General features: G+C 40.8%; 1 protein-coding gene across 5 annotated transcripts in view; it reads right to left on the reverse strand.

Annotated features, from left to right (window-relative positions):
• The window catches only part of LOC128660070 (uncharacterized), a 124,996-nt gene that overhangs the window by 66,767 nt on the left and 35,729 nt on the right, over positions 1 to 22,500 (reverse strand). For 4 of the 5 annotated variants that reach the window (XM_053713682.1, XM_053713681.1, XM_053713679.1 and 1 more), the window contains 2 exons: positions 21,194 to 21,313; positions 2,310 to 2,489 (listed from right to left, as the gene is read on the reverse strand). In XM_053713682.1, coding sequence (XP_053569657.1) covers positions 2,310 to 2,489; positions 21,194 to 21,313 — 300 coding nt within the window. The remainder of the gene's footprint in view (positions 1 to 2,309; positions 2,490 to 21,193; positions 21,314 to 22,500) is intronic. The other variant, XM_053713680.1, reaches the window with a different exon arrangement.

Below are 22,500 nucleotides of genomic sequence, written 5' to 3' on the forward strand. Positions count from 1 at the left end.
ACTTTTAAATTCACTTCTATTTTCAAATGTACTTCGTTCTCTTAGTATCCCTTGTTAAAAAATGAATACACACATATACACTAGTGGGAGCTGCTGCTGATTGGTGCATGCACACATTTGTCTCTTGTGATTGGCTACATAGATATATTCAGCTTCCTGTCAGGAGTGCAATGCAGTCCCTTCAGCAATGGATAACAAGAGAATTAAGAAAATGTAATAATAGAACTAAATTGGAAAGTTGTTTAAAATTGTATGTTCTATCTGAATCATACATAAAATGAAAGGGATATTAAACCCCAGAATTTTCTAAGTTTAACCAATGCCGTAGAGCACTATTAGTAACTTGACATTCACTTTAACACTGCTCTGCATACTATGTCAGTCACTGCTTTATTGTATCTAAATCACTCAAAATTTGCAACAATATATGTACACAGTTGCAATCTATATTACTTATTTCCAATTGCACTATATGTGACAGTGCTATCTGAATATCACCACTACTCAATCTTACTATGTGTAGCCGTAAACGTTACATATAATTGTTGGCTATTCAAAGCACATATTATTTTGCTTATACCACCCCAACCAATATAAGGGTATTATCCCTATACACACAATTTTCAATCGAAGTCATTTATAGCCCCCATCTATTACTAAATATTTGTCCGTGGCTGATAATATTAACCCAGGACAATTTATATCTACTAGATAATATTAAGAGGAATAAGTAAGATACAGAACTGAACTTGCTGCAAGTGTTTTTAATAAACGTTACCTGCCTGTGGCTCTGGTGACAGTGCAGCTTCTTGAGAGTGCTGTTTTGCACCAAGGGCTGTGCATGTTACAGGGCCATAGGATGTGTACCCGGTCCGAGAGTGCTGACCCCTCCCGTGTTTTGTATGTTTGGGGAGATTACACAAGCCTGTGCACCCTTCATTTTTACACAGTTGTTTGATTGTGAGCCTGCATTGTGTGGCTGTTTAGGGACCCAGGTTTGTGGAAGAAACCTTGACGAGGTACCTGGGCTTTTCCCATTTGGCCAGATGCGGTAACTAACTCTTCCATTGCTGCTTTTTATCTTAGTTGAGAGCTTGTGAGTGAGTGCTGGACTTTCTCTGTGTGCTATATTAATGTATTATTTTCTTGTAATTCAGCACAGTACTCAATTAGTATTCAATAAATAAGTAGCAGTGAATTACTGCTCCTTAGCCTGCCTGGGTATGCTTTTCGACAAAGGATACAAAGAGAATGAAGTAAATTAGAAACTTGGTTAAAATTGCATGCTCTATCTGAATCATGAAAATGTTTGGGTTTTATGTCCCTTTAGACTTTCATGGTTTAGCTTCCAAGAACCTACCTAGGCTTACTCTTCAACAAACTACACAAACTACACAACGAACAAATCAATTTTGGATTTTTTAAAATTTCATTCTCTATTTGAATCAAGAAAGTTTAATCTTACTTTAATGTTCCTTAGAGCAATGCCATACAGGGAAGTAAATAACATTTAGGGCTATTTATTGCTATTTTAAAGTTCGCCCGTAAAGGGGCATATTTGCACATTTACAGGCGCACGTTAAAGAACCAGTCATTTAATGTGCCTGTGAGCTTGCGGTAGCACTTTGCGCTTAGCAACAATTATCCAGAGGTCAGACCTCTGGTTAATGACAAAAATGTCCCCCAATTGCCCCCCCAAATAAAGTGAACAGTTCCTTTCTTTGAATAAAAAATATTAGCATCTTTATTTTTTTTTTTAAATACACTGCACAAAGCAGTTATAAGGGGTTAAAGTGAGGAGATGTGGGGTGTTAGGAAAAAAACAGCACCTAAAAGTGCCTTTGTAATGCGGTCTATGGGGACTGTGTTTTACTTCAAATATATATGTATACTGAGTGGAGCGCAAATGATCGCGTTCACGAAAGGAATCTAGGCCTTAGTATTTAAGCAGAACTATTGGGTTGGGATATTTTGGAAGGAAAAGAGACAAATAAATAAGCTCTGGAAATAAGTTTCTGTCTGGTTTGTATAGACAAAGATGTGCACGTCTATAAATTAGAATATTTTGGTGGAAGAAAACAGCTACAAAAGGTTCTCATTTTAGGGCCCTAAGCGATTTGATAGGTGCTTTTAAAATTAACCATGCCCCCTTTCCTTCATCCGTTCCATTGCCTTTAATAGTACCATGATAATTGCCAGCTATGATGTTCTAACTATGAATTATGGGATTGAAACATGGGTACAATTATAATGTATGTCTCCTCTAGAGAACGTGCAGAAGGATGGTGGAACTACATATATGGGCTCACCAGTTGCCTTACCTCCGTCTCGGTACCAGCGATCTTCTCTTCATCCTCTGCATCTCGTTTCATTAATGATTTTTCTTCATAATTCAGGCTTAATGGGTCAGGACGTGGCCTCAGCAAAAGTTCAGCACTCTCCATACTTTGGCGCTTGTTCCTTTTCTCAGTCAATATAAAGCCTGGCAACTGGTTCAGATAAGAAATAGTTAATCTACTGACCACAAAGGTACTGGAAACCCAAATAACAGAGGAAACCCAGGCAAAAACAATGCAGAGTTGTGTAAAAGTGTCCATCTTTTAATTAGTTAATTGATTAATTCATTTAAACTCTAAAGAAAAATGCATCATGTATATGAAAAAGCTCTATTTAAATATTTTTTGCATGAAAAAAAGCTGTTGAATTTGATTTTGAAACTAACAATACCTATTGGTCTTAGGAAGGCCGAAGAACATTGACCCTGCAATATGCTACACAGGTATTGCTTGATCAGCGTAGGCACTCATTTATACCTGTCCCTAATTGGCCACAGCAAAGGAGATAAGAAACAATGTAAGCTTTTCAATGGGTGTGTTACTGGACTGTTCTGAGACAGTAAGACATTGCTTTTGCATGTAAATCTTGTGCAATTCACTGCTGCTGATATTTACCGTCTGTCTATACAATACAAAGTAGTGCTTGTTCCTTGTCTCGTGCTGTGGTGAAATCTGAATCTCACTTCCCCTATACACAATCCCAGTATAACAACATCAAACATCTCCTAGAACTGTGAAAATGTATGTTGTTAAAGGGACAGAGATGGGCAAAAAGATAATGCTCTAATGTTATAGCACCTTTAAGTCAGCTCCTGAGCAGAAATGCACTACTGGGAGCTAGCTGAGCACATCTAGTGAGCCAATGACAAGAGATGTGTGTTGCTACCAATCAGCAGCTAGCTCCCAGTTGTGCTGTGATGCTACTAAAGCATGTCTAGCTTTTCAACAAAGGATGTCAAGAGAACAAAGTACATTTTAAGTAAATTGACAAATGCTCTATCTGAACCATGAAAGTTTAAAGGGACACTGAACCCAATTTTTTTCTTTTGTGATTCAGATAGAGCATGACATTTTAAGCAACTTTCTAATTTACTCCTATTATCAAATTTTCTTCATTCTCTTGGTATCTTTATTTGAAATGCAAGAATGTAAGTTTAGATGCCGGCCCATTTTTGGTGAACAACCTGGGTTGTCCTTGCTGATTGGTGGATAAATTCATCCACCAATAAAAAAAAGTGCTGTTCAGAGTACTGAACCAAAAAAAGCTTAGATGTCTTCTTTTTCAAAATAAAGATAGCAAGAGAACGAAGAAAATTTGATAATAGGTGTAAATTAGAAAGTTGCTTAAAATTGCATGCCCTATCTGAATCACGAAAGAAAAAAAATTGGGTTCAGTGTCCTTTTAATTTTGAGTCTCATTACTATTATTATCAGTTAGTTGAAGAGAGCCAACAGATTCTGCAGCGCTATAACATAGGGTGTGACTTGCAGGTAACATTAATAGTGGGCAGAGGGTCCTGCTGAGAGGTGATCTGCAGAACAGCTGGGGGCTTGTAGTCAAGGTGATGACAGAGGAGGAGGAGGAGAGGAACTGAGGTTAGTGAATATTGTATGTATCACTGAACAGTAGAGTATGGAAACTCGGGGAGAGTCGTGTAGAGTGAGGCAGAGAGTTCGACAAAATAGGAGCCAGTCTAGAGAAGTCCTGTAGACGCGAATGTGAGGAGGTAACAAGAAGGGGACGGTAGGGTCTGAGATATAGGGGGGAGCAGTGTAATTGAAGGCCTTGTATGTTACAGTCAGGATGCTGTGTTTAATCCTGGAGGAAAGAGGAAGCCAGTGAAGGGAATGGCAGAGAGGTGCAGCGGATGAAGAGCGATGTGTAAGGAAGATGAGTCTGGCAGAGGCATTCATTATGTATTGTAAAGGAGCTAGGCGGCAGCTAGGGAGACTAGAGAGGACGGAGTTGCAGTAGTCAAGACAGGAACTGATGAGAGAGTAGATTAAAATCTTACTTGTCCCCTCACATAAAGATCTTAATCCTCTCATCATTTCCCAACTTGACTACTGCAACTCCATCCTCTCTGGTCTCCCCAGCTGCCGTGTAGCTCCTTTACATTCCTTGTCTTTTTAAGTTTACAAGTATAATAATATGAGACCCAGTGTATTTGTAAGAAAGCCTTGTGTTTGTCTCGCGTTATATGGTGCAGGAGTCTGCTGGGGCTGTGTGTTTGTCTCGCGTTATATGGTGCAGGAGTCTGCTGGGGCTGTGTGTTTGTCTCAGGTGTTATATGGTGCAGGAGTCTGCTGGGGCTGTGTGTTTGTCTCGCGTTATATGGTGCAGGAGTCTGCTGGGGCTGTGTGTTTGTCTCGCGTTATATGGTGCAGGAGTCTGCTGGGGCTGTGTGTTTGTCTCAGGTGTTATATGGTGCAGGAGTCTGCTGGGGCTGTGTGTTTGTCTCGCGTTATATGGTGCAGGAGTCTGCTGGGGCTGTGTGTTTGTCTCAGGTGTTATATGGTGCAGGAGTCTGCTGGGGCTGTGTGTTTGTCTCAGGTGTTATATGGTGCAGGAGTCTGCTGGGGCTGTGTGTTTGTCTCAGGTGTTATATGGTGCAGGAGTCTGCTGGGGCTGTGTGTTTGTCTCAGGTGTTATATGGTGCAGGAGTCTGCTGGGGCTGTGTGTTTGTCTCAGGTGTTATATGATGCAGGAGTCTGCTGGGGCCGTGTGCTTGTCTCAGGTGTTATATGGTGCAGGAGTCTGCTGGGGCTGTGCGTTTGTCTCAGGTGTTATATGGTGCAGGAGTCTGCTGGGGCTGTGTGTTTGTCTCAGGTGTTATATGGTGCAGGAGTCTGCTGGGGCTGTGTGTTTGTCTCAGGTGTTATATGGTGCAGGAGTCTGCTGGGGCTGTGTGTTTGTCTCAGGTGTTATATGGTGCAGGAGTCTGCTGGGGCCGTGTGCTTGTCTCAGGTGTTATATGGTGCAGGAGTCTGCTGGGGCTGTGCGCTTGTCTCAGGTGTTATATGGTGCAGGAGTCTGCTGGGGCTGTGCGTTTGTCTCAGGTGTTATATGGTGCAGGAGTCTGCTGGGGCTGTGTGTTTGTCTCAGGTGTTATATGGTGCAGGAGTCTGCTGGGGCTGTGTGTTTGTCTCAGGTGTTATATGGTGCAGGAGTCTGCTGGGGCCGTGTGCTTGTCTCAGGTGTTATATGGTGCAGGAGTCTGCTGGGGCTGTGCGTTTGTCTCATGTGTTATAAGATGCAGGAGTCTGCTGGGGCTGTGCGTTTGTCTCAGGTGTTATATGATGCATGAGTCTGCTGGGGCCGTGTGCTTGTCTCAGGTGTTATATGGTGCAGGAGTCTGCTGGGGCCGTGTGTTTGTCTCGCGTTATATGGTGCAGGAGTCTGCTGGGGCTGTGTGTTTGTCTCAGGTGTTATATGGTGCAGGAGTCTGCTGGGGCTGTGTGTTTGTCTCAGGTGTTATATGGTGCAGGAGTCTGCTGGGGCTGTGTGTTTGTCTCGCGTTATATGGTGCAGGAGTCTGCTGGGGCTGTGTGTTTGTCTCAGGTGTTATATGGTGCAGGAGTCTGCTGGGGCTGTGTGTTTGTCTCAGGTGTTATATGGTGCAGGAGTCTGCTGGGGCTGTGCGTTTGTCTCAGGTGTTATATGATGCATGAGTCTGCTGGGGCCGTGTGCTTGTCTCAGGTGTTATATGGTGCAGGAGTCTGCTGGGGCTGTGTGTTTGTCTCAGGTGTTATATGATGCATGAGTCTGCTGGGGCCGTGTGCTTGTCTCAGGTGTTATATGGTGCAGGAGTCTGCTGGGGCCGTGTGTTTGTCTCAGGTGTTATATGGTGCAGGAGTCTGCTGGGGCTGTGTGCTTGTCTCAGGTGTTATATGGTGCAGGAGTCTGCTGGGGCTGTGTGTTTGTCTCAGGTGTTATATGATGCAGGAGTCTGCTGAGGCCGTGTGTTTGTCTCACGTTATATGGTGCAGGAGTCTGCTGGGGCTGTGTGTTTGTCTCAGGTGTTATATGGTGCAGGAGTCTGCTGGGGCTGTGTGTTTGTCTCAGGTGTTATATGGTGCAGGAGTCTGCTGGGGCTGTGTGTTTGTCTCAGGTGTTATATGGTGCAGGAGTCTGCTGGGGCTGTGTGTTTGTCTCAGGTGTTATATGGTGCAGGAGTCTGCTGGGGCTGTGCGTTTGTCTCTGGTGTTATATGGTGCAGGAGTCTGCTGGGGCTGTGTGTTTGTCTCAGGTGTTATATGGTGCAGGAGTCTGCTGGGGCTGTGTGTTTGTCTCGCGTTATATGGTGCAGGAGTCTGCTGGGGCCGTGTGTTTGTCTCAGGTGTTATATGGTGCAGGAGTCTGCTGGGGCTGTGTGTTTGTCTCAGGTGTTATATGATGCAGGAGTCTGCTGGGGCCGTGTGTTTGTCTCAGGTGTTATATGGTGCAGGAGTCTGCTGGGGCTGTGTGTTTGTCTCAGGTGTTATATGGTGCAGGAGTCTGCTGGGGCTGTGTGCTTGTCGCAGGTGTTATATGGTGCAGGAGTCTGCTGGGGCCGTGTGTTTGTCTCAGGTGTTATATGGTGCAGGAGTCTGCTGGGGCTGTGTGTTTGTCTCAGGTGTTATATGGTGCAGGAGTCTGCTGGGGCTGTGTGTTTGTCTCAGGTGTTATATGATGCAGGAGTCTGCTGAGGCCGTGTGTTTGTCTCAGGTGTTATATGATGCAGGAGTCTGCTGAGGCCGTGTGTTTGTCTCAGGTGTTATATGGTGCAGGAGTCTGCTGGGGCTGTGAGTTTGTCTCAGATGTTATATGGTGCAGGAGTCTGCTGGGGCTGTGAGTTTGTCTCAGATGTTATATGGTGCAGGAGTCTGCTGGGGCTGTGTGTTTGTCTCGCGTTATATGGTGCAGGAGTCTGCTGGGGCTGTGAGTTTGTCTCAGGTGTTATATGGTGCAGGAGTCTGCTGGGGCTGTGTGTTTGTCTCAGGTGTTATATGGTGCAGGAGTCTGCTGGGGCTGTGTGTTTGTCTCCCGTTATATGGTGCAGGAGTCTGCTGGGGCTGTGAGTTTGTCTCAGATGTTATATGGTGCAGGAGTCTGCTGGGGCTGTGTGCTTGTCTCAGGTGTTATATGGTGCAGGAGTCTGCTGGGGCTGTGTGTTTGTCTCAGGTGTTATATGATGCAGGAGTCTGCTGAGGCCGTGTGCTTGTCTCCCGTTATATGGTGCAGGAGTCTGCTGGGGCTGTGAGTTTGTCTCAGATGTTATATGGTGCAGGAGTCTGCTGGGGCTGTGTGTTTGTCTCGCGTTATATGGTGCAGGAGTCTGCTGGGGCTGTGAGTTTGTCTCAGGTGTTATATGGTGCAGGAGTCTGCTGGGGCTGTGTGTTTGTCTCAGGTGTTATATGGTGCAGGAGTCTGCTGGGGCTGTGTGTTTGTCTCGCGTTATATGGTGCAGGAGTCTGCTGGGGCCGTGTGTTTGTCTCAGGTGTTATATGGTGCAGGAGTCTGCTGGGGCCTTGTGCTTGTCTCAGGTGTTATATGGTGCAGGAGCCTGCTGGGGCTGTGTGCTTGTCTCAGGTGTTATATGATGCAGGAGTCTGCTGGGGCCGTGTGCTTGTCTCTGGTGTTATATGGTGCAGGAGTCTGCTGGGGCTGTGCGTTTGTCTCATGTGTTATATGGTGCAGGAGTCTGCTGGGGCTGTGTGCTTGTCTCAGGTGTTATATGATGCAGGAGTCTGCTGAGGCCGTGTGCTTGTCTCAGGTGTTATATGATGCAGGAGTTTGCTGGGGCTGTGCGTTTGTCTTGCGTTATATGGTGCAGGAGTCTGCTGGGGCTGTGTGTTTGTCTCAGGTGTTATATGATGCAGGAGTCTGCTGGGGCTGTGTGTTTGTCTCTGGTGTTATATGGTGCAGGAGACTGCTGGGGCCGTGTGCTTGTCTCTGGTGTTATATGGTGCAGGAGTCTGCTGGGGCTGTGCGTTTGTCTCATGTGTTATATGATGCAGGAGTCTGCTGGGGCTGTGTGTTTGTCTCAGGTGTTATATGATGCAGGAGTCTGCTGGGGCTGTGTGTTTGTCTCAGGTGTTATATGATGCAGGAGACTGCTGGGGCCGTGTGTTTGTCTCAGGTGTTATATGGTGCAGGAGTCTGCTGGGGCTGTGCGTTTGTCTCATGTGTTATAAGATGCAGGAGTCTGCTGGGGCTGTGTGCTTGTCTCAGGTGTTATATGGTGCAGGAGTCTGCTGGGGCTGTGTGCTTGTCTCAGGTGTTATATGGTGCAGGAGTCTGCTGGGGCTGTGTGTTTGTCTCAGGTGTTATATGGTGCAGGAGTCTGCTGGGGCTGTGAGTTTGTCTCAGGTGTTATATGGTGCAGGAGTCTGCTGGGGCTGTGCGTTTGTCTCAGGTGTTATATGGTGCAGGAGTCTGCTGGGGCTGTGTGTTTGTCTCAGGTGTTATATGGTGCTGGAGTCTGCTGGGGCTGTGTGTTTGTCTCTGGTGTTATATGGTGCAGAAGTCTGCTGGGGCTGTGTGTTTGTCTCATGTGTTATATGGTGCAGAAGTCTGCTGGGGCTGTGCATTTGTCTCATGTGTTATATGATGCAGGAGTCTGCTGGGGCTGTGTGTTTGTCTCTGGTGTTATATGGTGCAGGAGTCTGCTGGGGCTGTGCGTTTGTCTCATGTGTTATAAGATGCAGGAGTCTGCTGGGGCTGTGTGTTTGTCTCAGGTGTTATATGATGCAGGAGTCTGCTGGGGCTGTGTGTTTGTCTCAGGTGTTATATGGTGCAGGAGACTGCTGGGGCCGTGTGTTTGTCTCAGGTGTTATATGGTGCAGGAGTCTGCTGGGGCTGTGAGCATCAAACAGTAGGTTAATTTGCTGGTATAGACGCACTAAACAGGAGGTTGACATCAGATGGCTGACACTGTACAGGACTTTACAACAGTATAAGGGACACTGTTCTGTACACTTTCATCCCCTTTAATAGGTTCCCAGTGATACATTTTACCTGCCGAAGTGTATTATTTACCATTATTTTGACATTTGAAATAGCTGATTTAGCCAATTCTGAGAACATTAGTACTTTATTTATTCTCTAAAAAAAGCTATGCAAACAAGAATCAGCAGCAGTGGCGGTGGGAGCGACAGATACTAAAATGTTCATTTTTAATTGTTCTCTCTAAGGGCCCGGCGAGCTAAAGCTCTTGGCTCTGGTGAAATGACTTAAAATCAGTACATCGAGGTCCCTCAAGTAATTTTAGAAACGCAAATTGTACATTAACAGATATTTAATCCCATTATGTATGTTCTGTATGTGAAGGAGAGGCTCCTGTGTTACAATATAAGGTCTTGCATTTTGTGTGATTTCTCTCTCTGTCAGCGAGTTTAAGATAAAGATGTCTGCTCTTCCTGCAAGTACAGCCCAGTGAGTAAAACAAACTCATATATATAAATAAACCAAAAGGATCAGTTTGCAACATGTGTTATACTCTGCAGCCGGCATAAATAGTATTTTACAGTATACTCTCCACTAAAATTCACAATGACTTCCTATAAAGCATTTAAAAGAACATCCTAATGCTGTAATTCCCTACATGATAATATTTTTCAAGCATACTGTCCTTTTAACTACATTCACCATCTGTTTAGATGTAAGCTGTACTGACATTAAAAGGAATGTGTACATCAAAATGACACCTTCATGATGCTGCTGCCATATAACACTCCAGGCACATGCACTCTCTTGAGTGTACCTCAGTATGCTCTTAATTTTAAAACTACTATTTCAGGAAAAGGGGGCAAAATAAATAATAAAACTATTGCAAAGTTGTTTTACTCTGCATAATAATACATTTTATATAAAACTACCAAACTGCTGTACCTTTAAGCTAAACAATACTATAGGGACATTGTTTTAAAAATGTTCTATAATCCATATGAAAGAGGATCATTTAAAGCAGTGTTTCCCAAACCCAGTCCTCTCATGGCTCTTACTCATGCCAGATATTCATTATAGCTTATCTAGAGCACAGGTGACATAATCAGCTGATCAGTAACCATGGTTACTAACCTGAGCTCACCCTTCTAATGATTATTTCACCTGTGCTCTAGTTAAGATATAATGAAACTTGAGTAAGGGTCCTGAGGACTGGGTTTGGAAAACACTGATTTAAAAGGAACACTAAACCTTCATGATTCAGATAGAGCGCACAACTGTACACAACTTACCAATTCACAACCATTATCTAAATATGCACAATCTTTTTATATGCACACTGAGGCACCAGCTCAGAGCATGAGCAAGATTCAGTGTATACGAGTCTGTGATTGGCCGATAGCTGTCACATGTTGCAGTGTGCGGGAAAATAAAACTAACTCAAATTTGGCCGAAAAATAAATAAATAAAAAAAATACTACTCATGTGAAATTCAAACTATGTGTATTAGCTTTGTGTATTTATTATGAGATTCTACTGTGTTTAGTCCTTTAAACATGATTTAAAAAAGGGCAGTATCAGTTGTGTACTGCAGTCTCATATACATTATGCTCAGTGCTTATGCTCGCAGGTGGCAGTGATTGACAGCTACATTCAACTGTCTGGGGAGGGGAAAACATAATTTTTGCAAGAACTTACCTGATAAATTCATTTATTTTATAGTGGCAAGAGTCCATAAGCTAGTGACGTATGGGATATACATTCCTACCTGGAGGGGGCAAAGTTTCCCAAACATCAAAATGCCTATAAATACCCTTCCCACCTCACTCATACTTCAGTTTAACGTATAGCCAAGAAGTGAGATGTAAAAAAAGGAGTAAAAAGCATACAAAAAAGAGGAACTGGAAAAAAAATGTGCTTTATACAAAAAAAATCATAACCACAAAAAAGGGTGGGTCTCATGGACTCTTGCCACTATGAAAGAAATTAATTTATCAGGTAAGTTCTTACATAAATTATGTTGTTTTCTTTCATGCAAGTGGCAAGAGTCCATGAGCTAGTGACGTATGGGATATAATACCCAAGATCTGGAAGTCCACGAGTCACTTGAGAGGGATAAAATAAAAACAGCTAATTCCGCTGAGAAATTAAATCCGGAAAAATAATTAAAATAATTAAAAGTTTTCTTAAAAATGTCAGAAAAAACTCAAATCAAAGGCATTAGAATTAAACTGAGACAACTGCATGAAGAATCTTTCTACCAAAGGCTGCTTCCAAAGAAGCAAATACATCAAAATGGTAAAATTTCGTAAAAGTATGCAAAGAAGACAAAGTTGCTGCTTTGCAAATTTGATCAACTGAAGCTTCATTCTTAAAAGCCCAAGAAGTGGCAACTGATCTCGTAGAATGAGCTGTAATTCTCTGATGCGGAGACTGCCCCCCCCCCTCCAAATAGCTTTGTGAATCAAAAGTTTCAACCAAGATGCCAAAGAAATGGCAGAGGCTTTCTGACCTTTCCTAGAGCCAGAAAAAATAACAAATATACTAGAAGTCTTTCTGAAATCTTTAGTAGCCTCAACATATTTCAAAGCTCTTACCACATACAAAGAATGTAAAGACCTTTCAAGAGTATTCTTAGGATTAGGACATAAAGAAGGAACAACAATTTCCCTATTGATGTTAGAATTCACAACTTTAGGCAAAAATTTAAATGAAGTCCGCAAAACAGCTTTATCTTGATGGAAAATCAGATAAGGAGACTCACAAGAGAGAGCAGACAACTCCGAAACTCTTCTAGCAGAAGAGATAGCCAAAATAAATAACATTTTCCAAGAAAGTAATTTAATATCCAAAGAATGCATAGGCTCAAAAAAGAGGAGCCTGCAAAATTTTCAAAACCAAGTTGAGACTCCGAGGAGAAATAGAATTAATAATAGGTTTAATATGAATCAAAGCCTGAATAAAACATTTCATAGAAAGATTGCTAAACTTCCTGATATTCACTAAGACAGAAAGAGCAGAAATTTGTCCTGGCAGACAAACCTTTATCCAAACCATCCTGAAGAAACTGTAAAATCCTAGGGATTCTGAAAGAATGCCAAGAATAATTATGAGAGGAACACCAAGAAATATAGGTTTTCCAAAAAAGATGATAAATTTTCCTGGAAACAGACTTACGAGTCTGTATCACAGTGCTAATCACAGAGTCAGAAAAACCTCTATGACTAAGCACTAAGTGTTCAATTTCCATGCCATCAAATTTAGAGATTTGAGGACCTGATGGAAAAATGGCCCTTGAGACAGAAGGTCTGGCCTTAAAGAAAGTGGCCAAGGTTGGCAAACTGGACATCTTGACAAGGTCCTCATACCAAAACATGAGAGGCCAAGCTGGAGCTATCAGGAACACATAAGATTGTTCCATTATGATCTTAGAGATCACCTTATGAAGAAGAACCAGAGGCGGGAAAATGTAAGCAGGTTGGTAAAACCAAGGAACTGCTAGAGCATCTACCATCTCCGCCTGAGGATCCTTGGACCTGGAAAGATATCTTGAAAGCTTCTTGTTCAGACGCGAGGCCATCAGATCTATTTCTAGGGGACCCCACATCTGTAACAATTGAAAAAACACATCTGGATGGAGAGACCACTCCCGGATGTAAAGTCTGACAACTGAGATAATCCGCTTCCCAATTGTTTACTGGGATATGGATCACAGAAATTTGACAAGAGTTGGATTCCGCCCATCAGAGATGCTTTGTTCATGGCTGAAGGACTGCGAGTCCCCCCTTGATGATTGACATATGCCACTGAAGTGATATTGTCTGCCTGGAATTGAATATAAAGTTCTGTCTTCAATAGAGGCCAAGCCTGAAGAGTTCTGAAAATAGCACGACGTTCTAAAATATTAAACAAAGAAACATAGATATTGACGGCAGATAAGAGCCATAGGCCCAGCAAGTCTGCCCGACCTTACCTAACAGTATAAACTTATCTAGTTCGTAGGATAGCCCTATGCTTGTCCCATGCATTTTTAAAGTCCCCCACAGTGTTTGTTGCTACTACCTCTTGAGGAAGTTTATTCCATAAATCAATCACTCTTTCTGTAAAGAAGTGCTTCCTCAAATTACTCCTGAATCTACTACCCTTTAGCTTGAGCTCATGACCCCTTGTTCTTGAATTTTCCATTTTATGTAAAATACCCACAGCCTCAGTTTTACTAAACCCTTTAATGTACTTGAAAGTTGCTATCATATCACCTCTTTCCCTTCTCTCCTCTAAGCTATACATATTTAGGTCATTGAGTCTATCCTGGTAAGTTTTATTTTTTAGACCATGTACCATTTTGGTAGCCCTCCTTTGCACAGATTCAAGTTTGTTAATATCCTTCTGAAGATATGGTCTCCAGAACTGCACACAATACTCAAGATGAGGCCTAACTAATGATCTATAAAGTGGCATAAGAACCTTACTATTTCTGCTGCAAATACCTCTACCAATACATCCAAGCATTCTGCTTGCCTTACTCGCTGCATTACTACATTGTTTACTAAGTTTTAAATCATCTGAAATAATAATTCCCAAGTCCTGTTCCTCGTCTGTAACAGTCAGTAAAGTGTCATTGAGTCTGTAATTAACATTTGGATTTTTCTTCCCTAAATGCATTATTTTACACTTTGCTGTGCTAAACTTTAGATCCCAGTCGTTTGTCCAATCCTCCAATTGTTGTATATCACTTCTCATTTTGTCTACCCCCCCCCTGGAACATCCACTCTGTTGCAAATTTTTGTATCATCTGCAAAGAGACATACTTTCCCCTGTAGCCCTTTGCTGATATCGCAGATAAATATGTTAAACAAAACAGGCCCCAGAACTGACCCCTGAGGAACACCACTAGTAACAGCCCCCTCTGCTGAATGAACTCCATTTACTAAGACACTTTGTTTTCTGTCCTTAAGCCAGCATTCCACCCAGTTCACAATTTTTGAATCTAGACCAAGGAGATATAGTTTGTGAATAAGTTTATTGTGTGGGACGGTGTCAAATGCTTTGCTGAAATCTAGATATGCTACATCAACTGCTCCTCCCTTGTCTAATACTTTTGTTACATAATCAAAGAAGTCAATTAGATTAGTCTGACATGATCTCCCTGAAGTAAAACCATGCTGATTTTGGTCCTCTAAATTGTTTGTCTTTATGTAAGTCATAATTCTTTCTTTTAAGAGGCTTTCCATTAATTTCCCTACTACTGAAGTTAAACTAACTGGCCTGTAGTTGCCAGATTCTTCTCTACTGCCCTTTTTATGAAGAGGTATTACATTTGCTATTTTCCAATCATCTGGGACAGCTCCTGTTAATAGTGACTGATTAAACAGATCAGTTAATGGGACAGTTAGCACTGATCAAAGTTCTTTTAAAACCCTTGGATGAATATTATCAGGACCCACTGCCTTTGTAATATTTATTTTTGATAATGCTAACAAAACCTCATCCTCTGTAAAAAGATTACTGTTAAGCTTGTTTCTATTTTGCGTAGCATCCCTTAAAGGGACACTGTACCCAAAAATTTTCTTTCGTGATTCAGATTGAGCATGAAATTTTAAGCAACTTTCTAATTTACTCCTATTATCAAATTTTCTTCATTCTCTTGGTATCTTTATTTGAAATGCAAGAATGTAAGTTTAGATGCCGGCCCATTTTTGGTGAACAACCTGGGTTGTCCTTGCTGATTGGTGGAAAAATTCATCCACCAATAAAAAAAGTGTTGTCCAGAGTACTGAAACCAAAAAAAAGCTTAGATGCCTTCTTTTTCAAATAATGATAGCAAGAGAACGAAGAAAAATTGATAATAGGAGTAAATTAGAAAGTTGCTTAAAATTGCATGCTCTTTCTGAATTGCAAAAGAAAAAATTTGGGTTCAGTGTCCCTTTAATGTAGACATTGTATCTTCACAATCTTTAGTGAAAACAGAACAGAAGTAATCATTGAGACAGTCTGCAATCTGCTTATCTCCTTCTATTATTCTACCATCAACTGATTTCAATTTTACTATTCCTACCTTATTTTTTCTTCTTTCACTGATATATCTAAAAAATGTTTTGTCCCCATGTTTTACTGACTGTGCTATCTTCTCTTCTGCATGAGCTTTAACCTTCCTAATTAACTGCTTAGCCTTTTTTTGTTGGAGTCTCCATATTTTCATATCATCATCTGCTTGTGTGTGTCTGTAATTTTTATAAGCTATCTTTTTTGTCTTTACAGCATGTGCTACTTCTTTGGAAAACCAAATTGGTTTCCGCTTTCTTTTACTTTTACAGACATGTCTAATACAGTGTGCGGTTGCATCTAAAATGGCACCTTTCACAAATTCCCACTGTTCTTGAACCCCTGTAATAAGAGTTTTCCCCTTTAAATAGTTTTTTAGGTATTCTCCCATTAATGAAAAATCTGCCGTCCTAAAGTCTAAAACTTTTGTTTTAGTCTGGGTGGACAGTTCCTGAACATGAATACTAAACCAAACAGATTGATGATCACTGGATCCTAAGTTCTCACCTACAGACACATCTGAAACTGTATCACTGTTTGTAAGTATTAGATCTAATATAGCTTCCTTACGAGTTGGTTCCTTGACTAATTATTCAAGTGATTCCCCTAGCAGAGATTCAAGAATATACCTGCTTCTAGCCGATCTAGCAGAAGGAATCTTCCAGTCTATATCTGGCAAATTAAAGTCCCCCAGTACTATAACCTTACCCTTCATGGTCATTTTGGTTATTTCATCTAATAACAGATTGTCCAGTTTTTCATCCTGCAATGGAGGCCTATATACAACCCCTATTCTAAAAACATTTTTATCTCCAATTTCCAAAGTCACCCAAATACTTTCCACCTCATCATTTGTTCCTACAATTTCAGTAACCTTTATATTTTCATTTACATACAAAGCAACTCCTCCACCTTTCTTTCCTACTCTGTTCTTTTTAAATAACCTGTATCCAGGTATGACTATGTCCCAGTCATGCAAATCATTGTACCATGTTTCTGTTATAGCTACTAAATCCAAGTTGTCCCTAGTCATTATTGAAATGAGTTCAGGTAATTTATTTCCTAAGCTGCGAGCATTTGTGCTCATGGCACGAAGAATTTTTCTACTAGAATTTCTAGAATTGTTACTTGGACTAACAGTTTTGGCATGCTGTGGGGGGCAGGTGGATATATTAATGCTACCCCCCTTTATTAGTTTAAATGATTTCTAATAAAGTATTTGAACTCCTCTCCCTTTAGCATCCAAATGCAAGCCATCTCTCCTAAATAACCTAGTATCTTTCCAAACAGAGCTATAATGGCCAATAAAACCAAATCCTCATTCCCTGCACCACTTATCTAACCAAGAATTAAATGTTGTTATCCGCTCCATCTTTCCTGCTTCCTGGTCATACACAGGTAAAATAGCAGAAAATGATAGAGTTGATGCCACAGTCTCTAAATGATTACTTAGGTCACAAAACTCTTTCTGAACAGCAGCAACATGATTACTAGCCAGATCATTTGTTCCTAAATGAACAATCACATCTAACTCACTTCCCTTTCCTGATGCCTCCTGAAGTTCCCAAACCCCTTGTGCTGTTAGAGACCCCCAGACAGTTACCCAAACCTGTAAGACTTGCATCTGTTGTGATCACAGTCCAGGAAAGACGAACAAAGGAGGCCCTTTGAACAATGATGGTTTAACCACCAAGACAGAGTTTGTCGAATGTTGGGACTTAAGTATATCAACTGTGATATCGGAGCATAATCCCTGCACCATTGGTGCAACATGCAAAGCTAAAGAGGTATCATATGAAAACGAGCAAAAGGGATCGCGCCGATGCTGCAATAATGAGACCTAAAACTTCCATGCACATAGCCACTGAAGAGAATGATAGAGACTGAAGGTTTAGACAAGCTAACACTAACTTCATTCGTCTATTTTCTGGCAAGGAAAGAGTCAAAGGACACAATCTATCTGGAAACCTAAAAAGGTGACCTTTGTCTTTGGAATCAAGAAACTCTTTTGTAAATTGATCCTCCAACCATGTCTTTGAAGAAACGACACAAGTTGTTTCGGGTGAGATTCTGCTAAATGAAAAGCTTGAGCTAGTACCAAGATATCGTCCAAATAAGGAAACACAGCAATACCCTGCTTTCTGATTACAGATAGAAGGGCACCGAGAACCTATGAAAAGATTCTCGGAGCTGTCGCTACACCAAATGGAAGAGCAACAAATTGGTAATGCTTGTCTAGAAAAGAGAATCTCAGAAACCGCTAGTGGTCTGGGTGAATCGGAATATAAGCGTCCTGTAACTCTATTGTGCATATGAAATGACCTTGCTGTAATCCTTATAGTCACCATCTTGAAAGTTGGGAATCTTACAAAACAATTTAAAGTTTTCAGATCCAGAATTGGTCTGAATGAATCCTCCTTCTTTGGGACAATGAACAGATTTGAATAAAAACCCAAATCCTGTAGAGGAACTGGAACAATCACCCCTGAAAGCTCAAGGTCTGAAACACATTTCAGAAAAGCCAGAGCCTTCACAGGGTTTGTTGGAACATGGGAAAGAAAGAATCTTCCCATGGAAGGTCTTATTCTGAAACCTATTCGAAACCCCTGAGAAACAATATCCTGAATTCACTGGTTTTGGACAGAATCTGCGAAATGTCTTGAAATAATTTTAATCTGCCCCCACCAGTTGTACTGGATTGAGGACCGCACCTTCATGCAGTCTTAGGGGCTGTATTTGGTTTCTTATAAGGCTTGAACTTATTCCAATTTGTGGATGATCTCCATGATCTCCAATTGGAACCAGAGGCCTTAGGGGAAGGAGTGTTTTTTTGTTCCTTAGACTGACGAAAGGAACGAAAATGATTGGGAGCTTTAAATTTACCCTTGGGGCAGAAAAACTCCCTTACCCCCAGTGATAGTGAAGATAATAGAATCCAATTGAGAACCAAATAAATTATTACCTTGAAACGATAATGATAGTAATCTAGATTTAGACACCATTTAAGCCATAAAGCTCTTCTAGATAGAATAGCTAAAGACATAGATTTAATATGTATGTATGTATGTATTGGGTACTTGTAAAGCGCGGCTAATCACCCATAAGGGTCTCAAGGTGCTGCTCATTTTATCAACCTCAGAAGGATGAAAGGCTGAGTGGACCTTGCCGGGGTCGAACCTGCAACCCTTGGGTTGCTACAGAGCTCACTCACAGTGCCTTAGCATGCTGAGCTATCTGTCCGACTATATCAATCTTAATAATATCAAATATAGCATCACAAATGAAATGATTAGCATGTTGGACAAATCAGGATCCAATAGCTGCTCTGCTAAATTGTCCAACCAAAAAGATGAAGCAGCAGCAATATCAGCTATAGAAATAGCAGTTCTAAGAATATAGCCAGTATATAAATATGTCTTACTAAGACAAGATTCAATCTTTCTATCTAAGGGATCTTTAAAAGAAGTACTATCTTCCATAGGAATAGGAGTACGTTTGACAAGAGTAGAAATATCGCCATCAACTTTAGGGACTTTCTCCCAAAGCTCTAAATTAGACACAGGAAAAAGATACAATTGTTTTAACCTAGAAGAAGGATTAAAAGAAGTACCAGGCTTAGACCATTCCCTAGTAATCATATTAGAGATAGCATCTGTAATTAGAAAAACTTCAGAAGTAACCTCAGAAGTTTTAAAAACAGAATTCAAACGTTTGCTATTCTTGTTATCAAGAGGACTAGATTCCTCAATACCCAAAGTAAACAATACTTCCTTTAACAAAGAACGGATATATTCTATCTTAAAAAGAAAGGAAGATTTATCAAATTCAGAGTCTGAAGTAGGATCCTCTGAGCCAGAGAAGTCCTCATCAGCAGACAATACTTCAGTATGCTGTTGGTCAATACAAGCTTCATCAGAATCATGAGAAGTAGGAAGAGACCTTTTACATATCTACAGGAATATCATGTACATTAGACTGTGAAGGTTTAACAGTAGATGTATTTGTACTTATAGAAACTTTATCAGCATGAAACAATTTCTCATAACAAGTGCCACATACTTGAGCCGAAGAAGGAAGATCAGCCAATTTACAAAATACACACTTAGCTTTGGTATATTTGTTTTCAGACAACTTGGTTCCTACAGTAACATCAGAGGCAGGATCAGTTTGAGACATCTTGAAAAATGTAACAAAAAAAACAAACAACATTTAAACAAAATATCTAATTTCCTCAAAATAGCAGATTCAGGAATAGGAAAAAAGGCTTATATGAAAAACAAAAGCAAATATCATAGCCCTCTGTAACAAATGAAAGCAGAGAGCAAAAGAGGGAGAGATTTAATATAACAAAATTATTGGCGCCAAAAATGACGCCAACATGACGCAAATGCTGAGTAAAAAAAAAAATTTGCCGCCAAGGTTAACAGGAAATGACAATTCGCGTCATAACAGGCACGACTTTGCGCCAAAAAATTTGTGTCAGACGCAAGAAATGATGTGACTCGCGTCACAACAAACACAACCTTCACGCCAAAAATTACATAAATAGAAGTATTTTGCGCCATCGCAAGCCTAATTTGCCTGCGAAAATTTGAAAAAACAGACCAAAGTTTCAACTAGCTGAAACCTCAGGTAAGAATAAATTTACTAAATTTCTCCCAAACATAATTTTCCATGCTGAAACTGTTAGACTGCAAAGGGAAATAAACATAGACCTGACTCATGGCAAATATATGCAATATATATTTAAAACTTTAAAAATATTAAGTGCCAAACATAGCTGAATGTGTCTTAACAAAAGATATATACTTACCTGAAGACACCCATCCACATATAGCAGACAGCCAAACCAGTACTGAAACATATCAGCAGAGGTAATGGTAGAGGAGTATAATGTCAATCTGTAAAGGGGCGGTGGTAGATGAATCCCCACGACTGAATTTACGGAGAGCCCTAGAATTGATTTCCCACAGGTGAAAACATGGCGTCATCAGGCAAATACTCTCTTCACATCCCTCAGACAAACACTGTACTTTGAGAGGAACTGGGCTTCAATATGCTTTCACAGAAGATCACATGACTTGCTTAACCATCCTCCAATGAAGGCATAGTTTGTAAAACGGAAGTATTAGGGAGGTGTATTTATAGGCATTTTGAGGTTTCGGAAACTTTGCCCCCTCCAGGTACGAATGTATATCCCATACGTCACTAGCTCATGGACTCTTGCCACTTACATGAAAGAAAAGAGGTACTTTAAAGGGACAGTATACACCAATTTTTATATTGCTGCATGTAATAGACACTACTATAAAGAATAATATGCACAGATACTGATATAAAAATCCAGAATAATTTTTTTATTTTTTTTTAAACTTACTTAGAAGCTTCCAGTTTGAAACAAGAAACTCAAAATATATTTTTAACAAAGCATACAAAAGAACTAAACAAATTAGACATTATAAGTAAACAGGAAAATTGTTTAAAATTGCATGTTCTAAATGAAGTGTATTTTTTTGCTTTCTTTTTAAAACAGCAATTAGATGTGGCTTTGATTTTAAAGGGGCATTGTATTTTAAAACTGTATTTGCTTTATTGTGCTCACAATAGCCCATTTACCAATTTGGGTGTAGGACATTGTTTAGAAATAACTCCTTTACTTTTGTTTTGTCATTTAAAAGAGTTGCCTTTTGCCTGTTAAAATCACCAAATATGCTGACATTTTCAGAACCGCAGTACGGCTTATAGAAAAGCTATGCAAACAGGATGCATCAGCAGCAGAAATCGACCCCCCAGTGGGGGATAGGAGAACCACTTTCAATGCCATTAAAACAATGTGCTATAAATTTCCCAGAAATAAATTTATAGAATCCGTCTGGGAAGCACTTACCGTTTGTCTGTCGCGGTTTAGTATCCGGGATATGGAGCAAGTAGAGCACTTTCCCTTAGATTTATATTTCCTTTTCTTTTTGTCCATTGTTCCTTCTGCTAAATCCTGTTTGTGTTCATCCTACATAACACAACGTATCATGTAGTTAGTCCCCAACAAATTACACAGAGCTGCCTCCCAAATTCATTTATGTCGCTCCTAACGCAAGGACGACACAGGATTTATGCGCTTATATGGTTAATACCTCTCCATGACTCAAACTAGCGACACCTGCTGCCATTTAAAGGAACATGAAACACATTTTTCTTTTATGATTCAGACAGTGCATACCATTTTATAATATTTTAATGCTCTTTGATTGTAACCAAAATGAAACCCGTAGGATTGTAAGTTAACTTATATTCAGGGTAACCAGTGGTCATTTTATAGGTCTCACAATAATAATTAGCCCCCCCCACACGGCCTACGAAGTGTAAGAGTGGTGATCTCTCTCTTCAATCTCAAAATTGGAGCTCTGCACATCTGCTATCTCTGGTGGGCTGTTAGCTCTGCGCCTCTCTACTGCGCGTCAACAAACAGCAACTGAGGGGTGGAGCTAACCAGCAGAGCCCCACTCTCCTTATATCTCATAGGGTGGGGGCAGATAATATCGTCACCGCCCTCAGCAGAGCTCCACGCCGTCACTGAATAGCTGTGGGTGTTTGGAAGCGAGTAAAGTGTGACTGGCAATCAGTGATGTAATGTGCCGCACTGCACACTGTTGTTGGAGGGGTAAGACTGATTATTATTAATGAAGATATCCAATTTCATATGATATATAAATAATTTAATAATAAATATATTTTATAAAAGCAGGAATCCTCATTAATAATTAATGATGTGGCCAAGTGGGGAAATTCAGGAAATTAAATGGTCTCGAAAATGATTCTTAGATCACTGGTATAGGCCATTAAAAACTTTGACTGTCCTGGTTAAATAGGGACATCTGGATACCCTGCTTATATTTCTCTCTAGAGTTGAATCATTTTCATACGTTTTCAGCCTCACTCAACAAATGAACTGGTCTGATCAATCTCACCTAGTGCTTCAGGCTTAGAGAATTCAGCCAGATAAGCGTTTTTAATTTGTGCAAAACAAACCCGATATCAACACCCGAAGTAGCATCAGTGAGACCAGGTGAAGAGGTTCATGTTCTAAGTTTAACGCCTTTTAAAGGGCCACAGACTGCAGATTTGCTACATGTCCCGATTTTTCCAGGATACTCTTTGTATTCTTTGTTGAAGGATTACGAATGCACTACTAAGGAG

Source organism: Bombina bombina, chromosome 5, assembly GCF_027579735.1.
Source record: "Bombina bombina isolate aBomBom1 chromosome 5, aBomBom1.pri, whole genome shotgun sequence".
Lineage (NCBI taxonomy): Eukaryota > Metazoa > Chordata > Amphibia > Anura > Bombinatoridae > Bombina > Bombina bombina.